Source organism: Sporothrix brasiliensis, assembly GCF_000820605.1.
Source record: "Sporothrix brasiliensis 5110 chromosome Unknown Cont16, whole genome shotgun sequence".
Lineage (NCBI taxonomy): Eukaryota > Fungi > Ascomycota > Sordariomycetes > Ophiostomatales > Ophiostomataceae > Sporothrix > Sporothrix brasiliensis.
In genome coordinates, this window is record NW_024467135.1 from 1460852 (window position 1) to 1480314 (window position 19463).

The 19463-nt window shown below is 56.6% G+C and overlaps 8 protein-coding genes across 8 annotated transcripts; 5 read left to right on the forward strand and 3 right to left on the reverse strand.

The window, feature by feature from the left end:
• Window positions 1–417: 417 nt before the first annotated feature.
• On the forward strand, window positions 418–1117 carry SPBR_04441 (uncharacterized protein; the record flags this gene model as incomplete). The annotated part of the gene is made up of 2 exons (XM_040762724.1): window positions 418–431; window positions 493–1117. The coding sequence occupies 2 exons, from the start codon at window positions 418–420 to the stop codon at window positions 1115–1117; spliced, it is 639 nt and encodes a 212-aa protein (XP_040621702.1).
• Window positions 1118–1173: 56 nt separating this feature from the next.
• Window positions 1174–2154, forward strand: SPBR_04353 (uncharacterized protein; the record flags this gene model as incomplete). Its single annotated transcript, XM_040762636.1, has 1 exon — window positions 1174–2154. The coding sequence occupies one exon, from the start codon at window positions 1174–1176 to the stop codon at window positions 2152–2154; it is 981 nt and encodes a 326-aa protein (XP_040621703.1).
• Window positions 2155–2395: 241 nt separating this feature from the next.
• SPBR_04149 (uncharacterized protein) lies at window positions 2396–4338 on the reverse strand (the record flags this gene model as incomplete). The annotated part of the gene is made up of 3 exons (XM_040762432.1): window positions 2396–4077; window positions 4146–4179; window positions 4252–4338. 3 exons carry the CDS (start codon window positions 4336–4338, stop codon window positions 2396–2398), a joined length of 1803 nt encoding a protein of 600 aa, XP_040621704.1.
• Window positions 4339–5145: 807 nt separating this feature from the next.
• Window positions 5146–6246, reverse strand: SPBR_04314 (uncharacterized protein; the record flags this gene model as incomplete). Its single annotated transcript, XM_040762597.1, has 1 exon — window positions 5146–6246. The coding sequence occupies one exon, from the start codon at window positions 6244–6246 to the stop codon at window positions 5146–5148; it is 1101 nt and encodes a 366-aa protein (XP_040621705.1).
• A 333-nt stretch (window positions 6247–6579) lies between these two features.
• On the forward strand, window positions 6580–8397 carry SPBR_04166 (peptidyl-prolyl cis-trans isomerase-like 2; the record flags this gene model as incomplete). Its single annotated transcript, XM_040762449.1, has 1 exon — window positions 6580–8397. The coding sequence occupies one exon, from the start codon at window positions 6580–6582 to the stop codon at window positions 8395–8397; it is 1818 nt and encodes a 605-aa protein (XP_040621706.1).
• Window positions 8398–8825: 428 nt separating this feature from the next.
• Window positions 8826–10355, reverse strand: SPBR_04224 (c6 zinc finger domain containing protein; the record flags this gene model as incomplete). Its single annotated transcript, XM_040762507.1, has 1 exon — window positions 8826–10355. One exon carries the CDS (start codon window positions 10353–10355, stop codon window positions 8826–8828), a length of 1530 nt encoding a protein of 509 aa, XP_040621707.1.
• Window positions 10356–15925: 5570 nt separating this feature from the next.
• SPBR_04371 (uncharacterized protein) lies at window positions 15926–16843 on the forward strand (the record flags this gene model as incomplete). Its single annotated transcript, XM_040762654.1, has 1 exon — window positions 15926–16843. The coding sequence occupies one exon, from the start codon at window positions 15926–15928 to the stop codon at window positions 16841–16843; it is 918 nt and encodes a 305-aa protein (XP_040621708.1).
• A 1199-nt stretch (window positions 16844–18042) lies between these two features.
• SPBR_04307 (protein KTI12) lies at window positions 18043–19184 on the forward strand (the record flags this gene model as incomplete). The annotated part of the gene is made up of 2 exons (XM_040762590.1): window positions 18043–18048; window positions 18147–19184. 2 exons carry the CDS (start codon window positions 18043–18045, stop codon window positions 19182–19184), a joined length of 1044 nt encoding a protein of 347 aa, XP_040621709.1.
• Between the last annotated feature and the right edge of the window lie 279 nt (window positions 19185–19463).

Consider the following 19463-nt stretch of genomic DNA (forward strand, 5'->3'; position numbering starts at 1 on the left):
CTTGCTGTAGTTGCCAAAAGTTTGAAAATGACGTTGCAAGGCGCCAGTCGTTGTTTCCCAGTTGAATTCGCAAAAGATGGCCTAATCAGCCAATCAGAGCTTCTAGTCCCAGTTGGCCCACATTATTTCGAGAGCCTCGCCATGCGACTTCAGCGCCAGTTTAGAACCTCCGTCGTACATCGACATTAAGCTCCATGGCCGGGCTCTCCATTTGGTTTTCAGTCCAAGCCAAGATATTTTTTTTTTGCTGGTATGCTGCCTCGTTACCCAAAGTTTCGATGAGGAAGTGAAAGATATACTGACTTTCTTGAGTTGACCAGCAATGGACTCATGAGCCCGACAAGAACTGAACCATTTTGATCTTGGTAAAATGAGGTCGATGCGCCACGCTGCCTCAGCGCGGCGGCTGTTGAGGCCATGCTGTCAATGGAGTATGACAAGGCCATGGCAGACGAGAACCGCTGGTTTACCTGCTCTTCTTGCGCCACACAGTCGCCAGGTTCACCGCCAACAGAGACCATTTTCCTCCTCTCCCATCCGCCGAGACGAGAACGAGAGTGAGGAGCGCAAATGGTCTACGCCGCTGGCCAAACAGCTGGCCGACGCGATATCCATCACAGGACCCATACCACTCGCAAGCTTCATGCGCATGTGCCTGACATCGGACATTGGCGGCTACTACACCGGCGCCCTGGCCGACACGGGCCGGGACCCATTTGGCCGCACGGGTGACTTTGTCACATCGCCCGAGGTGTCGCAGGTGTTTGGCGAGCTGGTGGGCATCTGGTTTGTGGCCGAGTGGATGGCGCAGGGCCGGCCGGCCGCGGGTGTCGAGCTGATTGAGGTCGGGCCCGGTCGCGGCACGCTGATGGACGACATTCTGCGGACGATCCGGCACTTTGGGCTGGCCAAGAGCCTGGAGGCGGTGTACATGGTGGAGGCGAGCGCACAGCTGCGGGCGGCCCAGAAGAACCTGCTGTGCGGGCCGGACGCCGAGCTGACGGAGTCCAAGGTGGGCTACCGCGGCGTGGGCAAGCACGGCGTGCCGATTGTCTGGACCGAGACGATCCAGTCGATCCCCAAGAGTGAGTCCATCAACGTGCCCCGAGCAACGTAGTGGAGGATCCGTTTTATGTTTTGTTGCTGACTAGTCGGTGCACAGGCCCCGATACCATGCCTCTGATTGTGGCCCACGAGTTCTTTGACGCATTGCCCATCCACACGTTCCAGTCGGTCGTCGTGCCGCCGGCGCCCAGCGAGGAGAACCCGTCGCAGCCATCGCAGCCGTCGCCCTCCGTCACGGTCCGCACGGGACATCTCTCGCAGAGTGCCAAGTCCGCCTCGCCCCTGCAGTGGCGCGAAATGGTCGTCACGCCCACGCCGCCGGGCTCGACCCACGAGAGCCTGGGCACGCCGCGATCGCAGCGCCCGCAGCACGCCGAGGCCAGCAACGACACCAGCCCCGTCCCGGACTTTCAGCTGACGCTGGCACCCGGCGAAACCCGCCACTCCCATTACCTGCCCGCCATGTCGCCCCGCTACCGTTCTTTGCTCGAGCGCATGCCCCAGGGCGGCGCCATCATCGAGGTCTGCCCGGACGCGGCGCTGTACGCGGCCGAGTTTGCAGCGCGCATCGGCGGCACCGCGGCGCACCCCAAAGCGAAACCAGCGGGCGCCGCGCTGATTCTGGACTACGGCCCGGGCGACGGGTCGATCCCGGTCAACTCGCTGCGGGGCATCCGGCAGCACCAGATGGTGAGTCCGTTTGCGGAGCCGGGCCTGACCGACCTGAGCGCGGACGTCGACTTTGAGGCGATTGCGGAAGTGGCGACGCATGCGAGCGAGGGCGTCGAGGTGCACGGGCCGGTGGAGCAGGCGGATTTCTTGCTGAGCATGGGCATCCGGGAGCGGGCACAGGCGCTGGCCAAGACGGCGGGCCTGGGCCAGGACGGCGGCGCGAATGAGAAAGACGCCAAGGAAGCCAAAGCAGCCAAAACAGCCAAAACAGCGGCCGCCGACATTGAACGGTCATGGCAGCGGCTGGTGGATCGCGGCCCGAACGGCATGGGCAAGGTGTACAAGGCGCTGGCGATTCTGCCGGAGAACAGCGGTCGGCGGCGGCCGGTCGGCTTTGGCGGCGATGTCGTGCAGTAGGGTGCTTTGTCATATATGAACGGAAGTTAAGATTGTACAACCAAAGAAAAACTAGACATCATAACCAACGTTGTGCCAAAATAGTGCAGTGTTTTACAATATACGGAAGGCCCGCAAGCCTGAACAAGTGTCCGATCCCGCATCGATCCGCCTCTTTGTTTTCAAATACATCATTTGATATCGAACGGACCCTTGACCTTATTTAAATGTTGTCCTTTCTTCCGTCTCGAGTGTCCACCGATTACTTCTTATTTTTTACCAGGCCGGACTCCTCACCTGATCCCTCGTCGTCGTCATCCGAGAACTTGTCACCGTCACCCACAGCAAATATGGTATCGTCGTCGTCCAGCGAGTCGCGCTGGTGCGCGGGCTTGGTCGACGACTTGGAGGCCGACGCAGATGTCGAGGCGCGCTGCAGCGGGTTGGACTTTGGTATTGGTTGCGGCGGCTGGGCCGGTCGGCTGCTGCCGCCTGCATTGGACGAGGCGGCTGCGTTGTTGTTGCTGTTGCTGCTGCTGGCACCCAGGTTCGCCTCCTCGGCGCCCGCAGCGCCCGCCCGGTCTCCGTGACCGGCACCGGCACCACTGCCGTTGCGGCCGCCCGCATTCGGCTTCAGCTGGCCATCGTCGTCGTAGTCGTCGTCCTCGTCAAAGTCGTCCGGCACGCCAATGTCCATGTTGGCAATCTCAAAGGTCCCGTCGTCGTCCTGGGCAATCTCGTCGCTCATGGCGAACCGGCGGTTGTTGGCCGTCGGTCGCCAGACGTAGGCCACAAAGGCGACGTCGGCAAAGTACACGAGGTTCATCCAGCCGTCCAGCACAAACCAGCGCGTCTTCCAGTGGAAGGGCACAAAGTCCGGGTCGCTGGACGAGGCGAACGAGAAGCTGTTGAAGAAGAAGAAGGAGAAGAGCGTGATGATGCTGAGCAGGATGCACCACCACAGCTTCTTGTACATGGTCTCCTTGGCGTGCTGCTTGCGCTCGCGCAGGTCCTTGAGGGTAAAGTTGAGCGAGTTGAGCGTCCAGACGTAAAAGGCCGTGAGCGTGCCCGCGAGCGGCAGGATAATCAGCAAGACATACGGGCCGGCGGCGTCGGGCGTGACCAGCAGACTCGTAATGGCGTACACCAGCCCGAACACGAAGTGGGCGACGGCCAGGATGCGCACGTACCACATCACACGGCCCAGCGAGGACTTGACGACGCCGTACCCCATGCACACGATCAGCAGCAGGAAGAAGGAGAAGGAGTTGCGGAAGGCGTTGAGGACGGCCACGACGACGAGCAGCACTTTGGAGCCAATGTTCGCGCCGTGGCGGTTCAAGAAGTCGTAGAAGCCCCAGGTCATGAGCATCTCAAAGACGAGGAAGATCAAAATGGCCGTGATGTAGTTCTGGACGGCCAGGATGTCGGCGCGGTGCTGGTAGTACAGGAAGCCCCAGAAGACGGCCACGACGGCATAGAGGATGGTGATGCCGCCGTAGAACGGCAGCTTGGGAATCTGGGTGGCGGGCAGCTCGCCGTACGCGTTGCGGAACTCGATGACGGCGCCGTAGTCGGTGGCCTGGAAGGGCGCCGTGACGACGCAGTAGTAGCCGGTCTTCTTGATGGAGTAGTTGACGGGCTCGGCGTTCTTGAGGTCGACGGCCTTTGTGAAGACCAGGTTGTTGGATTTCTCGGTGGTGTTGGGCTGGAGGACAAACTCGCCGAGGCTCGTCGCGTTGCAGTAGCCGAGCTTGACGTACTGGGGCTCGCAGATGATGACCTTGGGCTTGGACGGGTCGGGCTGGTCGCCGATAAAGGGCTCGTCGCGCCACTCAAAGATGAGCAGGCTGACAATGGGGTCCACGGGGCCGTCGTACGTGTCGAACTTGACGAGGATGAAGGGCTCGACGGCGCCGCCCCACGAGCTGCGGCTGTACATGCCTGGCGATGTTAGCGGTTGTGGTCTGACCATGGGCCGACGTCGTCCATCGTCGCCACGGCAAACTTACCAGCGCATCGCTGCCGATTGTCTTCTTGTTGGTTCTGTGAACGCATACTGTCAGCTACATTCGACGACGGTCGGGCAAGAAACAGGAACCCCGGGCGTCCTCGTACGATTCGTTCTTCAAAGGCTTCCACCACCGTTGCCGTCCACAATGCCAGCGCAAACAGCGCCAGCATCCGGGACAGCCATCGAGCCATCGTCGGCGGCTCTTTGGTGATCGCACACGTCAATCAGAAGAGGAAGCGGCGCTCGAGATGGCGACTGCGTCGAGAAGCAAAGGTGCGTTGAGGCGGATGGAGCGTCGAGAGTTTCGAAGGAACGCAAACAGGGGGTGCAGGCGGGTGGATGCGGCAGTGTCGGCAATGGCAGCCAGTCCTATGCGTAGACTCTCGGATTCGATGGAGACAATGCAATCGACAACGCGAGTGCGGCGAGGCAGTAAAATGGAGAAAAACTGTCAAGGAGGTCAGAAGGAGAAATTCGATGCAAAGACAAAAGCGTCTCGGCGGCGGGTGCTGGAAAGATGGAACGAGGCAGGTGCGCAGTGCTGGCCTTCTTGGGCTGCTCAGCTCAGGCCTGTATCGTATTACTGGGTCCAGGCCACCTAGCGTAATGCGGTAGTTTGTCAAAGCTAGGCGCCAGCAGTGCGGTACAGCGGGCTGCTTGGGATTTGGGGTAGCATTTAGCGTGTTTTAGGCGGGCGGACAGGGCCTTACATCACCTACAGCTGGCTCCAAGACCACCGATTCCGATAAGATAAGATGCTACGTATGCACACCAGCCGGATCAGGCAATTGCTATGGGAGCTCGAGGAAGAGGAAGTTGCCACTCAAGGTAAGTAAGATACGATGGTCTGTTTACCTTGCAAAAGTATCTCATCCAAGCTCATGCACACGGAACGCTACCTCTCCTTCACCTCTACGCTGCACCATACTTTATGTCGTACATGTATTGGTATACATTATTTATTCCCCCATTACAGCTGTCACTCCATCCCTGCACAACTACAGAGCGATTGTTCTCGCCGGGTTAAACGCGTGCAGCCCTTTCCCCTCGTCCTGGTGCGCCTTTCTTTCAATGATGCGGAAGCTGGACTTTCCTGATTGCCCCCTTTTATCGGCACCGGCAGCATCCTCTGCCTTGAAAATGTCGGGGTTCGGCGGGAAGACATAGCCGCGCTGATTGGCGACGAGCCGGACGCCGCCGCGCACAAAGTCGTTGCTGTAGTGCGTGTGGCCATAGATCCATGCCGCGACGCCCTCCCACGGTTTTGTGTCATCGGCCACGCGCCCGGCGTCTGCTTCGGTATGTCTGGTATTGCCGGTATTGCTGGTATTGCTGCCTGGAAGGATGAGTTCCGTCGTAAACGCCGACGCCCACAGACTTCCGGCATACTTGGACCGTGACGTTCCCTCGACGGTCGGCACATGGTGTGTTACGACGACGACGGTGCGCTTGGCCGCCGCCGCCGCGGTTGCGGTTCGCAGTGCGGCTACCTGCTGCCGCAGCCACGCTACCTCTTCGCTGTGCATCTGGTTGTGGCTGTCGATCGTCCAGTCCTCGATGTACTTGACGTCGCCAATGGCGTGGCCGACGACGTCGCGGGACTCGGGCGGGACATGGGTCCAGAGGGTGCAGCCAAGGACCGTGAGGCTGGGAACAGGACTTTCCTGCGCGTCCTCGTCCCACCGCGTGCGGTGCAAGATGCTCACTTTGCCGTTCAGGCTGGGCTCCTTTTCGAGCCGGTGTGCCTCGGAGAGGCCCCTCTCATAGGTCAAGGTATAGAACTCGTGGTTGCCGAGGACGTAAAAGATGCGCCGATAGGACGAGACGAGGCCCTCGAGAAATCCCAAGAGCGGTTCATAGTCGACCAGCCGGCCGATGTCACCGGCCAAAATGAGATAGGCTGCGTTTGTCTTGGGCACCTTAAACGTGGAATACTGGCTGCAGATCTCGAGGTGCAGGTCAGACAGGACGTGGATGGGGCCATCAACTTGCGGTGGTGATGGTTGAGCAGATGCTGTTGTTTGTTTGTTTGGTGTTGGTTCTGGTGACTCTTTCTTGTAGAGAGACAGCCGGTTGGCGAGTTTCGAAAATGCCTTCATTTTGGCAGTGAACGTGTGATGATTGTAGATTCTGCCACTCCTGCTTTCCGAGCCCAGAGAAACGAAGACCAGATATAGTTGTTGACCGGGATTTTGTAGGACTCAGAGGACTCGAAGGACTCGGATCTCAGCCTTGAGGCTGGAGCCTGTGTTAGTGATCGGCACCGCTAGGCTTACCCACCCCTGAATGTTTAGCGCATTGCGCCTACGCCAATCGCTCGCGGCCGCATTACATCACATTCCGAATTTCTGATCCTTCAACCGATTTTTCTGCCCTTCTCAAAACGCACCGGCAGACTCATCCTCTCGACCTCTTCCCCTCCCACTGCAACCATGGGCAAGGGCACCGACAAGCTCTACATCACCCACTCCGAGTGGGCGTCCGCCGACTCCTTTGGCGCCAGCAAAGGCGCCGCTGGTCGCTCCGGCCTCGCCACCCTTCCGAACCACGGCGCCGCCTTCCGCCGCCTACCCTTCAACTACTGCGCCGCCAGCCTGCAGCCCTTCCAGAACCCCGTGTGCACGCCCGATGGCACCATCTTTGACGCCGAAGTCATTGCCGCCTGGCTCGACAAGCAGAAACCCAAGCCCGGCACCAACCCCGTGACCGGCGCGCCGCTGAAGGCCTCTGATCTCATCAAGCTCAACTTTGCGCGCAACGACGCCGACGGCTCGCACGACCTCATCGATCCCGTCACCTTCAAGGTCTTTTCCGACAACACACACATTGTGGCCGTGCGCCACGGCACGTATGCCAATGTCTTTGCGTGGGACACGATTGAGCGCATGAACGTCAAGCCCAGGATGTGGCTGGACTTGATGGACGATGCGCCGTTTACGCGCAAGGACATTATCACGCTGCAGGACCCGCAGAACATGACCGGCCGCGACATGAGCCAGTTCCAGTTTGTCAAGGACGGCAAAGAGGCAGCGCCGGCGCCGGGCGGCCAGAAGGGCACCGACGACGCTGACGGCGAGGAGGGCGACGGCAGCGTCAACGTGGGCGCGCTGGGTCGCATGGGCGAAAAGATGCTGCGAGCCAAAGAGGCCGTCGACAAGGCGCGGCGGGCACGCGATGCGGGCGGCGACGTGAACCGGTCAGCCAGCACGGCCGTGGCCCGGACAGGAAGCGGCAACGGCGCGCTGGCCGCGTCGTCCACTACCACCACCACCACATCAAATACATCTCGTTCCGACCTACAGCGCAAGCCCGCCTACAACGCAGCCACCTATACCACGGGACGCGCGGCCGCTAGTTTCACCAGCACGGGCCTGACGCCCGAGACGAGCGGCGAGCGCGCCGTCCTCAGCGACGAGGAGTGGATGCTCAAGCCCAGGCGCATCAAGAACAAGGGCTATGCGCGCATCGAGACCAACGTGGGCCACCTCAACATTGCGCTCCAGACCGAGTTTGCCCCCAAGGCCGTCTGGAACTTTGTCCGCCTCGCCCAGACGGGCTACTACCGCAACGTCGCCTTCCACCGCAACATTCGCAACTTTATGATCCAGGGCGGCGATCCCACCGGCACCGGCCGGGGCGGCACCAGCATCTGGGGCAAGACCTTTGCGGACGAGCTCGAGGGGCCGCTGACGCACAGCGCGCGCGGCGTCGTCAGCATGGCCAACAAGGGCAAGGACACCAACTCGAGCCAGTTTTTCATAACGTACCGCGCCGCGAAGCACCTCGACCGCAAGCACACCATCTTTGGCCAGGTCGTGGACGGGCTGGACGTGCTGGACCGCATGGAGACGGCGCCCGTGGACAAGGCCAAGGGCGACCGGCCCATCGACGACATTGTGATCCACGACGTCGTTGTGTACGTGGACCCGTTTGACGAGTTCTTGTCGGAGAAGCGCAAGGCGGACAAGGCGGAAGAGAAAAAGGCAGAGATCCAGCGGCGCGGTGGCACCGACGACGACAAGATGACCTGGACCGGCAAGCGGCTGCGCGGCACCGACGACGGCGCGTCTGGCGGGAGCAGCTCGGTGGGTGTTGGGACATACCTTAAGCAGGCGTTGGTACAGCAGCAGCAACAGGTCGCCGCTGCCGCCGACGACGATGCAAGTCTGCAACAAACGCCAGAAGCGTGGGAAGAACCTGTTAGGAAAAAGGCAAAGTCAGGCGGCTTTGGCAATTTCGACAGCTGGTAGCTTGGGCGGGCGCTGGACGCATGCATAGTGTAATTGTATCCAAAAACGTACAACTGTATTGGTAGGCAAGCGTGGGCTTCTAGGTTCGTGGGCTTCTAGGCTATAGACATCAAAAAGCAAAGAAATCGTTTCCATCAAGCCAAATGCAATAGGTTATAGAACGAAAATCTATCCGTTTGTAGAATATGTGCAACGAAGTGAATAAAAAAATGTTAGATGCAAAAAGCCAAGAGATGATTTCAAAACGAAGAGCAGAAAGGGTAAACTGTAAGAGAGTTGAAAGAGAATAAACAAAAGAGCCCAACAAAGGGTTTCCAATATGTAGTCCATATCATGTCATGTATCATGTCAAATCATTCCCGTCTTAATCCTGTGTATGTATGAAGTCTAGTTTAAAATGTTTTGTTGTCCGTGTTCATTCCTTGTCGTTACATCGCAGACGCACTCAAGAATGGTTTTCGTGTTGTCACTGGCGGCGGGGGCGGCATCGTTGTGTTGCTGGTTCGCATAAACAGCTTCAGCCACGGGGACTTGATGAGTTCGCGGTTGCGCACGATGGACGCAATCGACCGAGCTTGCTTAAGCCCTGTCTCGTCAAAGATGGCGCCCAGTCGAGCCACGACATAGGTCTTGAGCTGGGGGCTGCAGACGGAGCTGACGCCCACGGTAAACAGCGGCCAGACGGCCGAATTGGTCACCGAAGCCAGAAGCATAAAGCGCTGTGCTTCTTCGTCAACATTGCGTGCTCGTGTTGGGTTGTCGAGGCTGGGACCACCGTCGTCAAAGACAACTTCGTCATCGTCACGGGCTGCATGGCTACCGTCGCTGCGATCGTCAAAGTGCACAGACGGGGTCTGCACCGACCCGGCTGACGAGATCGGCGACTGTTCTGGTGGCGTGGGTGGCTCACGGACTTCTGTCGTTGAGAGCGGATGGACGACGGTCGGCATAGGTCTTAGTGAATCATAATATGGGTTGACTGGGTTGACCAGACCAAAGTGCTGCGGAATGCTGGCAACAATGGCCGAGTTGACACGGTCCAGCTTCGTCCAGGCCTGCCGGAACGCTGTCATGTACTGGGCCGGCACCAGTTCACCGTCATCACCAGTATCCGGGAAATGCCGCTGGATAGCAGAGAGGACGGTTTCCAACACCAAGATGCGCCCTGCCCGTAGCCAGTTCCACACCGACGCCGAAGCCACACTCGGATATACGTGGCATACGTCGCGGAACACAGCCTTGTGGGCCCGTGTCACCTTGAACACCTTGTAGTAGCAGTCTGCAGGGAAGGAGGAGATTGTCTTGTCGAATTCGGTTTCGATGTCGTCCATGCGCGCGAGGAGCTCGTCGAGGTTGCCGGAGAGACTCGTCGTTCCTACGTCGTGCCTTGCTTGCAGCAGCTTATAGATTGGCTTCCACAAGTTGATCCCACCAAACCCTCCTGGCTCGTGTTCGACCACGATGTTTAGTAGTTCGTCCTGCAGAGCCACCAGCGCCGGTGGAATGGGCACCTGTCTTTGCATGCAGGAAATTGTGACACTCTCGCACAGCATGTTAAACATGCGGATCCCGGCACGCGAGCGGAACTGACTGGCGCCCCGCAGTTTCGCCAACTCCACAGCACCGTTAATGTGATCGTGCCACGTTTTCATCGTCTTGAGACCAGGCTCGGCCATCATCTCAAAGACGCCCAGGATCAAGATGGACAGCATAGTCGTGTCCTTGATCGCTTCTTGAGGGTCTTTGAGCGCCTCATTCGTCAAACAGAGTGCAGTGCCGTAGCTCTTTCGTGCACTGTCGATGATTTCCTCCGAATGGGTCAACTGTGAGATGCCGACAAGACCTACTGCAGTCATGCTCGCCATCACGCCGTCCAACGGTCGCTCCACCGTGAGTGAACCTGGTTTCCAAATATCATAAAGAAAATCGAAACGCTGATGAGACACGTTTTCGTCCATGGTCACGTAGCGAGAAAAGAAAAAGGCGGTGCCGCGTTCTTGGCTCGTGGGTTCGATGGTGTACATTTGTGCAATCATTGGCGTTTCTGGCCAACTGCCACCATCTGGTGATGGCAAAAGAGTATCGTCACGTGTCCATATGAGCTGGTGTTGCTCCTGTTGTGGCTGCTCCTGTTGCTGTTGGTGTATTTCCAGTACGGGCTGTGTTTGGTGTGCTCGTTGTCGTTGTTGGTCATCGCCATCCGCCTGTACTTTTAACTGTGCTGGTGGGGATGCTCTTGGAGACTGCGGTGGGTTTTGGAGAGACTCGGGCTCGAGAAACGTCAAGGGCATTGGCGTCTTGTTGTTTTCGACAAAGTTTGCCCCGTTGTGATGCAATCCAGGAGTCAACAGAGTCAATGATTTTGGCCGCGAGCCAGCCTTGGATGGCGAAGAAGGTACCGTTGGCGTCTTTGGTACGGCGAGGGCAGTTGACGACGATGAAGATGACAAATACGCAGGGGAGCTGTCATCGTCCGGAGACGGAACCGGATCCGGCGTTCGCGCAGAGGCCTTTCGCCGTTGCCTCGCCTGCGCCTTCCGGATGACATGGGAGCTCTCATCACGGAACATGAGATCCACTTGGTTCCGGTAGCCGGGGCATTTTTGTTGGCGTTTTTCGCACTGGCCACAGCCGGATTCTCTTTGATCACACTAATAGAAAACATGGTTAGGGGAAGCGTGGAGGAAACGAGTAAGGGCCACAGAGGGGAATTATGACAATGAAAGACCGGGGAGAAATAATATCAAAGCTCCGTCGTGCACGAGCAACGATACAGACCATGGTGAACGACGATGATCAATGGGGAAAAACGAATCTGAGGTATAGGGGCTGTTGTGTTCGATGGGATAGAGGCAGCTATGGCAGACGGGGCACGAACTTACGCGTATCTTTCGATCACGACAACTGCTACAGCCTTTTGAAGGCGGGCCGCAGTAAACCATGATGAAAGGTTGGGGGCAACGACGATTGACGGCCTGCCTAGATATAAACGAAAATCGAATGCCGCCCGAGAAGGTCTCGATCAAAGCCGACGCGGCGGTGGCACAGAGGGGAAAAGAAGAAAAAAAGGAGAGTGTTTAGTTTCGACCGTTCAGGAAATTTGCGGGCTTGCAGTTTGGTTGAATCTCGCGCTGGTTACGGGTTTGAGACAGGTTGACACCCCTATGGCGACCGGAAGTCCTCCTTTCGATAGGGCTATGGCCTGGGTCACGCCCTATGCCTTGCGTCGGCGCGTCTGTTACGCCCCAGTGGCTGCAGGAGCGTGGTGGTGGTGGTGGTGGTGGTGGTTGTGAGTACCCCTAGATTGGTAAGATACTGGGTTGGTCGATGCTGTCTCGGTCGTACCTGGATTGTACCTTGGCGAAGATTGGCGGCTTGTCTCCCACACCCACTAGTAAAGACAGCCTCCACGTTCGAAAGCCTTGACCATAAAGCGTGTTCAAGGAAGATCTGTCGTATGTGCGGAATGTGCTGTGCCTGGCGGTCGCAAGGTGTTGTCACGGGGCGGGGAGACCTTTGAGATGGCCCCGTTTCCTAGTTGACTGGATGCTTGGCTGGTGTGGTCCTGTGTCTTCTGCTTGTCCCCTTGTTTGCTTGGACTTGAGGGTACCGCAATGATTGCAGGTGCTGCACCTTGATATTTTTGCCGCCGTGCTGGGCTTACTGCCCCTTATTCGCACGTACCTGTTTCCGCTGGTTCACCAAAACTATGGTAAAATCGGAAGGCGGTCAGCCGTCGGAGACGTTGAATCAGTGGCCTTCGAAGAGGTCGACGCCAAAGGCGACGCTATGGAGCCGGGATCCTTGCGTATGTCTAAAAGGATTGAATTTGTAATGAGCGTGTTTGAGAGAAGTACGCGTCGGCTTTGCGTAGGCGGCTGAGTGTAAGATTCAGTCGAGAAGTGATGGACGAACAGTACCGTCAGGCCATGCCACCGTGAAAGTGGTGAACAGCAGTTGCGTCGAGCGTGTGTCGAGAGTTCATGGATAGCATGAAAACAGAGACGTGGGAAGACGAATTGTGCAGTTCATATGTCACGCTCGTCTGCTATTCTCCTTCTTCCTTCCAACTGGCAGGCAAAAGTGAAATGGCAAAAAAGAAGGAATGACTGGCAAAGGACCGTCTGTGCCGCCCAGTCCGCTGTTGGTCTATGCAGTCTTTACGAGACAAATTTGAGGACGAAAAAAAGTGCATGTGCGATTTGCTCCGATTCCTTTATTGCCTGTTTTGTCCTCTTTTGTCCTTTTTGTAATGTGCTGTCCTTGTCAGACGTTTGGCTTGCTCACGCACGCAGAAGACGTTGGATTGGTGCGTGCCGATCGTCTCTGTGCTGCCCGATGGGGAGGACAATAGGGCTGAGGCTCCTTGGCTGCGTTTGCTAGACGATGCTGCGGACCAGGTAGAATGCAGAAATCGCTCTCTTTCATAGGTTCACCAAACAGCTTCTAGAAGAAACCGGGGAGCTTGGGGACGGAAGTGGATGGCGATTCGCCAGGATCCGAAGCAGTGTTTGATCGCGGGCTGATGCAGTCGCGTCCAGAGGCTGAGAAGAGGGAAAACCTAACACCAAGGAGGGGAAGGGAGTCACAGAAAAGGGGGGTAGTTGGTAGTGTGAAGAGACGTTGGACCGACAGGCACTGCCACAGACGCACCACGCAAAGCGTGTGTAGGTCTGTCAGTTGTGGTCTTATTCTTTGGTACCTGTGTTTTATCCAATCTTTGAGGATGGCGCCGTTCAAGGTGACGCCCGAACGGGCTGGTTTCTCATGTTAACCCTCATCACTTTGCCCATGTCTGCGGATAGTTCCGGAAAATACGTCTCAGAAGGAGAGAGGAAGGAGTGGGAGACGGAATTCATCTGGTCCCCTTTCCCACCCCTTCCACTTGTTGACAATGTCGTCGCGCCGTCGAAAAGAATTGGAGACCAGTCCATCTTGGCAGGACGGGGATAGGGCCGGTTGTCGAAGAGCCTCCAGACAAAGTGTATTCTGATTGGCTGCTTAGCTCGTTTCCTAATCAGGGCACCTGTGCGAGACCAATGGCAAGCCGCTGAGATGACCGTTGATGGAGAACGCCGTGGGCCATAAATGCGGGACGTTGAATGTGGTTGAGTTGCTGTGGCGGTGTTTTGGGCACGCCAAGATCCGCAAAAGAAGCTTAATCTGATCGTGTTCTGTTGGCCAGTGCTGCGGCCAGTTCGAGAGGGTGAAGGAGAGAGGGATAACCCGAGGCCAAAGAGATATAAAAAAGAGACGAAGTCAACAAATCAAGACGGGATGAAGATTTCGGAGTACGAGTTTTGAGAAGAGAGCTTTTGGAAAGAACGGGTCGCGTCAAGACTTCTTGACGAGGAAAGAGCGACTGTGTGTTCCAATTGCCGGTTTGGTTGCGGCTTCCCTTTTCCGCGTGGCGTTAGATTATTGCGGCCTTGCAAAGACTTCTCTTATTCCACGTCAAGCCACGTCACAGATTTTTACCGTGAAAGGAGGACTAGTAAAAGGGAAAGTCGACGAATATGACGATAAAATGTGCCGATACGTCATAACTTACATGGCGAAGTAGCTCGACAGTCAATAGAATGAGAGGCATCGTGACTTACAAGCGGCCGAAAAGGGAAACAACGTGCGGCACACGAATGACGGGCCACGCGTGCCTTCCCCAGTTGTCGACGTTGCTGCCTGGGGGCAATCGGATCTGATTGACGGCAAGAGCTGAAATTGCACGTGATGTGAATATTCGCATGTTTGGTCTCTTTTGGGAAGGCCGTACGCATAGGGCTACGATGCTCAGTGGCGGTGTCAAAAACACAGCCACGCGCATATCGGCTTTTGTTGATTCTTCTTCTTTTGCCGATGATATGGTCGGCTCCCTTTTCTTCTCTTTCTTCTCTTCCTCCTCATTTTGGCCTGCTGCCTGGTTTTCTTGCGCGGCCTCTCCATTTATGTACCGTCTTATCCAGTCTGCCGCGAGATGTCTCTTCTCCGGACGATGAACAGTTTTTCGCAGGATTCCCACCGCTTTCCGCTAACACACTTTCGGGTCACACCCATTTAGTGGAGCCTGAAGGGCTCGCATTCGCATTTAGTGACTGAATTGGTACTAGCTGCGTCCATCTGCATTAACGGCCATCCGTCCATCGACATCACGTGACACGTTTCACAAGGCAAACTGACGACGGAAACAGGAGATACATGTACGAATTGAAACCGTCATCGCTTAGCGAAAGGTCCGTGCCTTTCGTCCCTGGCCAAGCTAATTTTGACACAGTGCCTTTCATCATTCTTGGTATTTTCCCAATTCGCTTTCGTTGTTGGTGTCCAAGCCTCGCCGTGTCGCCCACCCGGGATAATAGAGAAACGCCAGATTCGTCAGGACGATCGACGATACGGCGTTCCTGGCCAACAAGGTTTTCGAACAGGCACACCAGGATGGCATCGGCAATTGGACCATTGGAGTAGAATTTGCTGAACTGGGTGGACTAGGTGGACTGGCACGGGCACGCCGCCAAGCCGACAAGAAGCTTCTTTCCCCAGTGCCGTTCCTGCCAAGCCATCGTGACGTCGCCTCGATCTTCTTCTCACGCATTAATTCATTTTACGACCTGTGTCAGTTGGATTTGCCTTTTACTCTGGAGATGAGGTGCCTCTGTGTTGAGAATTGGCAGGAAGCGATAGACTGTTGCTTCTTCCCTGTCAGTAACGTGGAGAATCTCAACGGCCCTCGTCTGTTGTCCTAGAATCCATGAGTCGACAATGACAACAAGACTGTCAATGGGAGACTTGGTTCAAAATATGAAATGATTTACTCTACGAATGTCCTACATCTTCTCCGTCTTTGGAACGTCGCTTGATGAGACCCTGTTCTGTTCCCGTTTCCAGTAAGGCAAAAAGAGTGGACCAGCTTTTGTCGTCGCATCTTTAATTTCTTCATTGTCAAGCTCGTTCGCGCATTCGGACCCAGAAGGGTTTAGTGTGACCAGTGCAACGGTCCCCCCGTCGTTAGCCACGGCCTGTTGGCGGCCCCAATTGGCTCCCCTGGCCAGCGTTTCGGGTCCTGGCCCTTGCTTGCCAGCCTTATGGTGTTTTGGTGTGGGCCACTGTGGCTCCGAGTGCGACGAGTGTCGATCTTCACAAGGTCCCAGGCGCAATGAATGATGCGGCAGCTCCAGGGAGGCCAGCGGCAATGGAGACGAACCAAAAGAGAGAACGAGAACGACGAGGGAACGGTGGGCTCGTAACTATAAAGCAAAAGGGGCTGCTCGTTGCAAAAGGAAGTTTTGTCTCGTCACCATCTCATCACTCGTTGCCGACTCATCACTTATAAGCGGTTTCAGCTTCAACTTCCACTGCCTACCCTCCATAATCATCACATATTCTCCTCTTCATACATTTTCTTTTAATCATCACCATCACACTCCCCTATTTACTGAAATCCATCTCGACCGATCTTGAGGGCGTCCTCCTCTTCTCACCTCGTCCTTTCCCTCCCATCGCCATATCAACGTATCCTCCAACCAAATCGCCCAACATGGCTCTGACGATCTACAACGACATCTCCATCGTACAGTTGGTCTTCTTCTTGCCGTCTCTGTTCATTGCCGGCACCCTCTGCTACCGCCATGGCATCCGCCGCAGCGCCGGGTGGATCTACCTCGTCATTCTGTCGCTGATGCGCATTATCGGCGCCAGCATGGAGCTCGCGACCATTGCCTCGCCCGACAACATCAGCCTCGCCACTGGCGCCTCGATCCTGCAGACAATTGGCCTCTCGCCGCTCATTCTGATGCTGCTCGGCCTCGTCACGCGCACCTACACGGCCCTGCCCGAGCACAAACGCCCCAGCATCCCCAACGCCCAGATCCTGCGACTGATGCAGCTCGTCGTCATCGTCGGCCTCATCCTGTCCATTGTCGGCGGCACGGACATGAGCAGCCAGGTGCAGGACGCCCTGTCCAAGGGCCAGCCCCTCTCCTACACCATCCCCTCGTTGACCAAGGCCGGCATCGCGCTCATGATTGTCGGCTACGTGCTGGTCCTGCTGTCGTCGCTCGTCCTGACCACCTGCCTGAGCAGCATTGTCGACGGCGAGAAGCGTCTGTTGATGGCCGTGCTTGTCGCGCTGCCCTTTGTCTTTGTGCGCCTCTTGTACTCCATCCTGTCAGCGTTTGACGCCTCGAGCGCCAACTTCCGCCAGTTTGGCGGCAGCACCAACGCCGGCTACGTCGTGCTCGGCATGTGCACCGTCATGGAGATCATTTCCGCCATCATCTTTGAGGTCGTCGGCATGACGCTGCCGTACGTCCCGCACAACGAGCGCGGCGCGCTCCTCAACCCCACGCGTGCCAACAACCGCTTCGACGCCAACGGCCAGCCCCTCGGTGCCTACCCGCAGCCAGGCCAGAACGGCCAGTTCTACCCCAAGCTGCAGCCGAACGAGTCGGCGTGACGGTCCCCCGGCCCCGACAACTCACCTAGACAACACGGATCGAGTGGCGGTGCATACGACAGAGAATACTACTACAACCAGCAGCACCACAGTCACTCGAGAGTGAGGTCCGGGGCCCAACCAGGCGACCGGTTGATCGGCGGTGGTAGAAGCCATTCTCACGGAGATGGTCGGCGAGTGAGGTCTGACGGGCGGGATCGCGGGCATGGGCATGGACACCGGCGCAGCAGCTCGGGCCATCATTCCAGACCTCGTTCGGACGGTCGCTCCCGTCGGCATTCCGCGCAGAGCTCCGACCGCGGCCAATACACCTATGTTTCGGTGGACAGGCATTAGGAGTGGGGAGTGCACTATTGCACTGTAATATGTTGTTTCTTTTGTTTCTCCATTCTCTTTCGTCTTTTGCTTTTGCTTTCTACAGCATATGGTGGCGTCGAGCGGGTTTTTACGTGTATAATTTTCAGCAGTCCTCGTCTTTTTACACCCTCTGTTTTTATTCCCTACACTTTTATTTCCTACGTATTCCTTAAAACCGTTAATAAAGAAGTAACACCGGATAGGCATCGCAGGGTGGTTTGTTATCTGCTGTAGCCTTTGGCGTAACTTGTTGACCATCCATATATCGTCCTCTAGCGAGCCGGTGGCAGTCCACTTTTACAGACGGCGTGGGAAATATCATAGGCCAGCTCTGGGCAGCGAGACAAGATATCAAACCAGCTCTTACAGGAGACCTTTCATAGAATGCGACATCGTCGTTCCGGCACTCCAAATGTAGTGTGATGCGATGACCACATTCTTATATGTTATAGATATAATAGGATGTTCATATTTGTTACAAAAAATAGACGGTACCGTCAATTTAATTCTAAAATAATGACAAAATTATACAAAAAGCATTCGCTTGAAAACTCTTTAAGTTATATAACGAATATAAAGTAATATAGAAAACTGTAGCTCACCGTCGTCTTATTCTTCAAATTTATCAAGTTGGCCAACGTGACTTACATACAATATAGGCTAGGTGGGCAGGCCCCACTAAAATAGAGCCTCGTTCTTGCCTCGTGCTTGGCACGTTTGTTAGTAGGGGACGTTCGAGCTTTTAATAGCTTCTTTCCGGGCGACTTTCCAACCGCAGACTTTTTGCCATCCTGCCAACAGCCACAACAGGGTCGCAGCAACATCACAGAAGCAATCGAATCATGCCGGTACGTCCAGTTATCGTATACACACTGCCCGACAATTTTGTCACAGCTCTTACGACTTGTCAACGCCCGTGTTAACCCCTCACCTCGCCCGACTACAGCTTATCATCCTCTCCGGCCTGCCGACGTCCGGCAAGTCGACACGCGCCAAGCAGCTCTACGACTATCTTGCCGAGCGCATTGAGGCCGAGGCGGCCAAGGCTGCGGAAGGCGGCACGCCGACCACTGCCGCCACACCAAAGCCAACGTACCGCCTGCACCTCATCTCCGACGACGCCCTCTCCATCTCGCGCGCCGTCTATGACCTGTCCACTCTGCCTGCCCATACCCGGTCGGCCAACGCCTCCGAAAAGGACGCCCGCGCCGCCATTTACGGCGCCGTCAAGCGCGTCCTGTCGCCGCGCGACATTGTCGTCCTCGACGGTCTCAACTACATCAAGGGCTGGCGCTACCAGCTGGCCTGCGAGGCCAAGAACGTGTCGACGACGAGCGCGGTCCTGCAGATTGGCTGCAGTGTGGACAGGGCGCGGGAGATTAATGCGGAGCGGCTGCAGTCCGCCAGCACCGGTACCGGCACCGGCACCGACACCGACACCTCCACCGAACCGTATTCGGTCCCCAACTGGGACAACCTCGTCTTCCGCTACGAAGAGCCCAATCCCATGACGCGCTGGGACAGCCCGCTCTTTGCGCTGACGTGGGACGACGATGCCGCCGAGACGCGCGCCGTGTTCGACAAGCTGTGGGACGCTGTGGCCGGCGCGGGCCGCAAAGAGGTGCAGCCGAACAAGGTGACGGTGCAGCGGGGCAACGACGGCGGCGGCGACTTCTTGTACGTGCTAGACCGGGAGACGCAAGACGTGGTCAAGCGGATTCTGGAGACGCAGAAGGAGCCGGCGGGCGGCAACGGGGAGGTCAGAATACCGAGCGGCGACTCGCAGAAGAAAGGTGACGACCTCGTGGTCGAGCTGCCCGGCAAGGCGGTCGGCCTTGCTCAGCTGCAGCGGCTGCGGCGGGCGTACATGGGCCTCAACCGGGGTGGCATTGGGCTGGAAGGTGTTGGTGGGCAGATGACGGCGGCCCGCATACGGGAGAGCTTCGTGGGCTACTTGAATGATGCGTTTGAAAAGGAGGGTTGATGGAGGGGTTGAGGTCGAAAACGGAGCAGGGTTGGCATAGAGACGGCGCATAGGTTCAGTTCATGTATATTTTTGCTATTTAATGATACCCATTCATACACTTCGTAAACACCAAAATCAAAACAGTTGTCCAAGTCGAGCACCTCGCACGAAAGAGTGATAATTATAATCTTGTATGCAACTGCCGAGCATTCTGCTTTGCTGACTCTTCTCTTTTATCTTCTCTGGCTCTCTCGCACAAGTGGTGGGAAGTACTACATTGAAAAGACACGACAGAAC